The sequence below is a fragment of the Notothenia coriiceps genome, unplaced genomic scaffold, assembly GCF_000735185.1.
Source record: "Notothenia coriiceps isolate Sejong01 unplaced genomic scaffold, NC01 NC01_scaffold00017855, whole genome shotgun sequence".
NCBI lineage: Eukaryota > Metazoa > Chordata > Actinopteri > Perciformes > Nototheniidae > Notothenia > Notothenia coriiceps.
Genome location: NW_011350556.1, coordinates 322,350 through 330,170, shown reverse-complemented (window position 1 = coordinate 330,170; position 7,821 = coordinate 322,350). Strand labels below are relative to the sequence as shown.

Genomic DNA, 7,821 nt, shown 5'->3' with positions numbered 1-7,821 from the left:
TTGTGTGCTGTGTGTGTGTGTGTGTTGGTGTGTGTGTGTGTGTGTGCGTGGTGTGTGTGTGTGTGTGTGTGTGTGTGTGTGTGTGTGTGTGTGTGTGTAGAGTGTGTGTGTGTTGTGTGTGGGTGGTGTGTGTGTGTGTGTGTGTGTGTTGTTCAAACCCGACGGTTTTCTCAGGACAAATTGTTTTTCTCTCACCTAAATAAAAAAAATCCGATAATTTTGAGATTACTTTTTTCGCAAAAGGAAGGTGAGCGTTTCGTAAACACCATGGCTCAATCTCCCTCTTTTATCACTGCGTCTTTACTTACTCCGTCGTGAAATTCCCCTCCGGCGAGTGTGAGAAGAAAGAGACGATTAATCTTGGACGCCTCCTCTTCCCTGCTAATTCGGAGAGTTGCTGAAGAAGGCATTGCTGAGATAGGAGATAAGTGAAGAGTGAGAAAAGATTAGCAGTAGACGGATTGCCTGAGTTGGGGGCGGGGGGGGAGGAGAGAGAGTGAGACGTAGAGGAGAGGAGAGGTGGGTAGATACCGGAGGAGTATTTTGTGTTTTCTCGGCTAGGTATTTAGTCTCCCCTGGGTGACAATTCGGTCATTGTGCAGATCAATAAGACGACGTGAGAGACGGAGTCCTAAGTGAGAAGACAAATTGTTACTTGAGCTACCCCCCCCTTATGAGTCGGCGCAAAACTGGCCAACGAACGCGGATCCTCTGAGTGACGTTGCAAATGTCGGAAGCGAAGTAAATCGGGTCCGTATAAAATGACAAAAGCAGGAAAACCCCTTTTGTCCCTCTTGTGATTCGTAAACGGAGTCCTTACGGTAGGGAAAAGGCTTATCGAGGGTTTGAGTCCGGACACACCTAAGAGGTCGGATGGGTGTTGTGTCCGCAGACGTGGTGATGATCAAATCGGCATTTGGAATTTATCGTAGATTTTACGTCGCGTACGACTCGAAATTTTCGTTTTTTCCGTTCGTTTAGTCTCTCCTTACCTGCACACACCTACACACAAGAGCGCTCGGCCTCCTCACCATAATTTATTTCGTCAACCGTGGAGATGTCAGACACGATTTCTGTTATGTCGCAGGTAGAAGAAGAGGAAGAAGAGGAAGAAGACGAAGAGAGTAAACCTCACAAAAATAACCGACCGTCCAGTTTTTCGGTGTCCGGACAACCCCTCTCGGTGGGAGACTATACCACTTTTACTCGTCCGGTTTCGCCGTCGGGTCTCCTCTCAACCGGGAAGTCTGAGCCTCTTGTGTCCCTCCGGTCCCTCCGCCCACGGCCCGAACCGCGTTGGTCTTTTCGTGTCTGGGCAAATTAACCCCCGGACGGCTCCCGCGCTCCCCTCGTCCCTCTAGGACGTTCCCCCCCCTTTACAAACGGTATGACTCGTCAAAATAGGGTAAGTTTCACCATTAAAGATAACGGGACTCGGCCTATCGTATGTTTTCCTTCTCCGGTCTCCTTAAGTCGGTTGATAAGAGTTATAAATTTCTTCCCTCTTTTTTCCACCTGTCACCTGCACAATTCGCCCGGTACCTTCCCTCCTCTCTCCCGCCCCCCACCCTCGCCTCCAGCCTCCCACAGTTCGACGGGGAGAAGTCTACCAGGGAACAGGAAACTCGGGTTTTATCTGAAAGCAGAGACAGAGAAAGTTGGGAGAAAAGACCGACGGATTTTCCGGTTCATAGGGGTACTGTGACCCCGTCTGCAATCTCTTTTTTTTTAACGTATTCACTATTTTGAGCGGTCGGGCACCACTTGTCTTTTTCCGCCCGGGCAAACAAGAGTCGACCCACAGACAAGGAGACTCCTTCTCCTCGAGACTAAGTCTGCGGTTGTCTCCTTCTGATAGTCCTCCTTCTTTCCTACCAGCGTAGCTTTCCGACCTAACATTCTATAAACCTTCCTTAGATAGATAGCAGAGATGTCGTCGGCCACCCTTGGAGCCGGAGGCCGGCATATCGCCGGGCGCTCTGTAACTCGCCGGAGCTCCCATTAAATATTTGTGTAGCGTCTTTTCCTTTTCTTTTAACTTTGCTTTATATCTGGCATTTTTTCTTTTTTCTCTCACGGACAAAAAGGACCGGTTCTAATCCCAGGAACTCTGTGTTGTGCTCGGACTGCACCAGACTGTCACCCACGCCCTCAAAACTGTCTCTCGTGGTCTTGCCGGTCTTCGCGGCGAGGCCGTGAACTCTCTTTAACGTTCACGGGTCATTCCTCGGCCCTGTGTTATGTACGGGCGTACAACAACGCCACCGGACACCAGACAATACACTTTGGGTCACCGCTAGACAAGTAGACAGTATGACTAGTAATGTCAGTTACTTGAAACAACAATCATCGTAGACCAATCGATCGATACGATTGCTTATATTCTTCGAAAAAGAGGTTGGTCACTCCATTTCCGTGTAGAAATAAGTAGTAGCAATAAATAAATAGAAATAAATAGACAACAATAAACAAAATAACGAACATTCGTGTGTGTGTGTGCCTCATTCCTCTCTATTTACCTCCCTGTGAAAAGTGTTTTGAGCCCCCAGTGCAGTGCCATGAGATTGGCAGTTTGCTGTGTGCTGATAAAGTCACGATATGTGTGGGTGGGTGGGTTGTGTGTGTGTGTGTGTCTGTGTGTGTGTGTGTGTGTGTGTGTGTGTGTGTGTGTGTGGGTGTGTGTTTAAGTGTGCCTGCTGGAAGGGAGGGAGAACTAAGTAGTGGAGGCTGGACACCTCAGGAATGTTTTTTCGATAACAAGTTCCCCCAGCGCCCTAGAGCTCTGTTGTACAATTATGTGTGTTTTACAGCAGTGTGTGTGTGTGTGTGTGTGTGTGTGTGTGTGTGTGTGTGTGTGTGTGTGTGTGTGTGTGTGTCCTGGGGGAGGAGAGGTTTTGCAGCTTTCTTTATGTATTGTGATTGGCCACTTGTGTATTACACTATAGTCTTTTTTTTTTGTTATTTACCGCACACAAAAACACCTGAAAAATGCAAAATCATAAACACACATAAACCCACACATTCCTACCTGTGGAGAGAGTCCAGGTCAATGCTTGTGCGTAGTGTGGATCAACGCGGCGTTGTGCAACAGCAGAGCCATCTCCAGCTCGCATGTCCTTTACGCCTGTCTGCAGGCCTGCCTCATTAAACTTTCAGCTGAACAGTTAAAAAACGCTGCTGCTGTTCGGTCCCAACTGGCCGCGGCGTGAGAGCAGTAAATTAAATTCAGTCTGTCCACTGGGTTTGAAGTCAGATGGAAGGATGGCATTTGCAGCAAAACACCGCGCCGTGGCCACAGGTGGTGCTTTCTGAGCCCCGACATCAACCTTGCAGTCTGCAGTGACCCCGACAGTGCTGGAATATCTGTGTTTCTCTCCTGTCTGACTCTGTTTCCTTGTCCACAGTCAACTCTGGAGATGGCATCGACTATAGCCAGCAGAAGAGGCAGAACATCGGGGATCTGATCCAGGAGACTCTGGAGGTGTTCGAGCGCTATGGAGGAGAAGACGCTTTCATCAACATCAAATACATGGTGCCCACATACGAGTCCTGCATGATCTGCTGAGCGGGGAAAGGAGAGGGGGGAGTGTCCCTGATGTTAAACAGACTCTTGACTTTACCTGTTTCTCAGTTGTTTTTATCTGTCCCAAGCGCTAAAATTAAACTCTTATCTTATCACTTTCTTTATCGTAGCCCTTTCATAATCTCGTCGTCTCTTCACTCATTCTCTTTTTGTTTCCGAGCTGATCTTTACTCTGCCGCGCTCAAACCTCTCTACCCCCTCTGCTATTTAGCATATCCTTTCATTCAATTCAGTACAAGTCACACTTTCTGTATCTGCGTATTAATCACAATCACTTTTTAATACAAATAGAAGCTTGACAGAACAGATTTTCCTCATTGAAATACAACAGTATGTTTTATATATTAGCCATGCATTGTTCATTTTTTCATTGCTTTCGTGATTTATTTAGCTAGCTGATGAAGAATCCCTCGATGCACAGTGACTTTTATTTCAAACAGCGACATGCGTCAGATGAAAAATGTGACACTCTTTCATCATGTATAAATTGAAAATTACATTCTTTTTAATATCAAACGCTCTCCTCTGCTTGATGCAGACTGTTGACTGTAAAAAGTTAGTTCTTTACTACCTCACAGGGAACAGCAGCTGTTGCCAGCTTACAATTTCGTCAGCTACAGCAGATTCTATTGCACAGTGACACAATTTCAAGGAAGAAAAAGTGTCAGGTCCACAGAAACTGCTCAAACTGCTCCTGCTACATTCTTTGCCTTTTTAAAGCAAGCTTTCAAAATGTGTCAAGAGACGCATTTCCGCCAGAGCTTCACTTAGATATGGTATATGCACAATTTTGAAAATATTGAGTCGTTTACTTTTTTTGTGCGGAAACTGTAAAAACCCGAATGCCGTTATCTCTTCACTTGGAAGCTTTTCATTGGGAAGGCGCTAATGCAGCCTGGGAGGTAAAACAAAGAGGTTTGGTAAGATTATTAAGATGCAGGCCTGTCTTTTCATAAACTCTTGTTCTACATCTGCATTTTGTCTTCTCTACAATTGCTTGTGTTTCGTCGTACCACTGTACCCATTCTGTCACAAACACAGCTGGAGACGAAGCCTGTCTAAACATGCAGGGAAGGACGCATAGGAATGAAGACTGGCAGCATTCCTCCAGATAGCACCCCCCCCACACACACACACACACACACACACACACACACACACACACACACACACACACACACACACACACACACACATAGATGTTTGGTAACCATGCTTTGAACTCAAGAACCCTGCAGTGATCTCAGTGAACCCTCGGTGAGTATGTGGGCTTATTCGTGACCGTGTCTGACAACATACACATTATCTGTTAGTGTATCCTCGCCAGCCAGCACCTGAGCAAGCTTAACAAATCTCGTATTTCTTAATGTGCTTATTTAAGGTGCTCTCTCCCACTATCCCCTCCCCTGCAAAACAGTCACAGTGGAAACGTATTCCCTGCCACAATAGAGGTTTTAACCAGCCATATTTCCCCCCGACACACAGACACACACATATACATATACAACCCTGGGACCCACGGGGGGAAACATAGCGTAATTGATTTCTGACACTCACAAGGACACTTGCACGTCTCTTATTGTAAGTCATGTCTCCAGCAAAAGCGACTTTACAGGCCTGCGGAGGAATCTATTCTCAAGCAGAAGACAGGTTCATAACGCTCATATTTCAACCTCAGCACATCTTGAAAAGAATGTCACTGAATAGCTGTTCCACGCTGCTGAACCCGGCCGCTCTCCTCTCCGCCTGTTGCCTGATCTCTGCACTGAAAAATGAAAAGGAGTGCAGCGTAAGTCCCCTTTCAACACTAAAAGCATAATTCACCTTATAACTGCGGTTGCGTAACAAAACAAATGTAGCAACAGTGCAGGCACATGAATTACTTTTAAAGGCGGGTACAATTTCACCTCGCCTGATGAGCTGATCGAACTCTGAACAGCCTGCGGTTTTGTCGAACTGTATCAGTGGCGCCCCGCTGTCCCGCTTCACCTGTCCAATTTTACTCAGCCACAGGCTAGCAGCTGGCCAGCAAAGGAGGGAGATCTTAGAGGTAGAGGACTACTAAAAAAAAAAGGACAAAGTAAAACATGGCTTTTGTTAACCATTTCTTTTCACAGTGCTTCAATAGTGTGCTTCATAACTCGTCAAAAGCTCACATCTCTCCATCATAGTCTTTGCTTCAAGCCAGCCCACAATGTCATACAAGCCATAATGTACAGAAATTGCCCAGAGTTCACTTCACTTCTCCGCACTTAAAGGGCCAGGCAGTCTGATTGCTTTGGCTCAATTAGGTCACATCACAGGCGCTAATAGGCATTACATGCTAAATGGTGTCCGTTTCGACCTCCTCAGGAACCCAATGAAACTCATTAAAAAAGGTGACAGTCTCTAAAGGAACATCGGAGAATATTGTCCCCAATCAGGAGCTACACACACATACGCACATAGTTTAAGCATGCAGACACACACACACACACACACACACACACACACACACACACACACACACACACACACACACACACACATTGAATAATGGCAAACAATACCAAACAACAACACCAAGCTGTAATTGCTCATGCAAGTAATAGAGTGAACTGTGAAATGAACAGGAATGGAGGCAGCCAATGAGGTTATTTGGCCAATCAAAGGCATCAACGCATGGCTGGTCCAGGCGCATGGACTTGAAAGACCAAGCATGACATTACTTGAATTTCTCCCTTATCTGGCCCTGTTCTCCAGAATGAAAAAAAGGCATCAAAAACATATTCAGCATCGAGCAGAAATGGTCCTGATCATCATAATCTAACCCTTTCCCCTTAGTCATAATGAGCAATTGATCATTTTGTGACTGTGGGCGCCCCAACATACACAAGAAAATAAATTGCTTCCCATTCAGAGTATTTCCTCCAGTCATAGAGCACAGGTTGTAACATCATGCTCTACTTCCCAAAGGCAGATAGTATCAGTCACAGATAAAGTCACATTATTATTTTCAGCTGAGAGGATTTCAGGAGTTTTTTTTGTTCATTGTCCATTGTGAAAGATCTGCCTCATGGTGTCAGCCAACAATGGCGTTGAACATGTTATTCAGCCATTGTGCAACATCTCTGTCTGTTTAGTTTTTTCTCAGCCCTGATAAGTGTTAGTTGAGTAAATAAATTCTGGCTTAGCTAAACATTCACAAATTCAAAGTAAATAACTTGCTGATAATGTTCTCTGTGTGTGTATTCCAATGTGTTTCTAGTGTAACACTCATTGCTAACTAGATTTTGGAAAACACATTCCGTGGTCACTGCGCACATGCTTCTGAAGCGATGCATTTAGGGTCTTACGACCTCAACATTAACCACTGAGTGTGTAGCGCGTGTAGCGTTTCTGCACACCTGCCTTCGTCCTTACAAGGTCGGAATAACGTTCCTTTAAAGCGCGACCTGGGCTTATCCTCACTCTGCAATGCAACTGGACTCCCGAGGTCAACCCTAGACGATTTGAGGCCGTGGGTACTCACTCAGCTCTGGGGTTATTATTAGCCGATAGCTAGCTCAACCCCTCACAGCAGCTGCCCCTGCCCTGCAGCCAGCAATAACTCCCACTGTGGAACACATGCACGCCGCTGATTGTAACACAAGCATTGTAGCAACACGGGACGATTAATACAAGTCATACACAGATCAACGCAGTCGACTACGCAGAAAAGTGTTTACATGTGTGTCTGGCGTGTGCCCAACCACCTACTCCAGCCATCGGGTTGTGCCGTTATCTCCGAAGGAACATTGACTTTCTGAAAGCTGGCACCATGGAGCTCAAGTTTGTCCTTGTGCATCTCCGTCTCGCCACATCACATCGATGGCAGGCCAACAAAGGCTTTTGTAGTGCACTGAGCTGCGCAACAAAAACACACCGTTAGCGTTCTGTTGACAGAGGGGAAAAAGGAGATTGAGGAAAGTACAGAAAAGGCTAAGACTGAGGAAAGTGAGAAAGGGACAATTATAGCAGATAAGGCAGCGTGGAAGTGTTTGAGGTGTGTGTTTGAGAGAGTAAACATGTTGGATAAAGAGGAAGACAGGGAGATACATTGCAACCGAGACAGACATGCAGTCCAAGATGAGTCCAGCGCAGAGAGAAATGAAGGGAAGGAGAAACTGTGAGCTGCGTCGAGGTGGATGGATGGGAGTGGGATGTTGTGTCACCTGCTAGAGAGAGCTGTCTAGCTCTGGCCAATCCTGAGATTTAGG

General features: G+C 46.2%; 1 protein-coding gene across 1 annotated transcript in view; it reads left to right on the top strand.

Annotated features, from left to right (window-relative positions):
* The window catches only part of pacrg (PARK2 co-regulated), a 140,873-nt gene extending 137,192 nt beyond the window's left edge, over positions 1-3,681 (top strand). Inside the window, exon 5 of the mRNA XM_010777187.1 lies at positions 3,405-3,681. Coding sequence (XP_010775489.1) covers positions 3,405-3,565 — 161 coding nt within the window. The 3' untranslated portion in view covers positions 3,566-3,681. The remainder of the gene's footprint in view (positions 1-3,404) is intronic.
* The last annotated feature ends 4,140 nt before the right edge of the window (positions 3,682-7,821 follow it).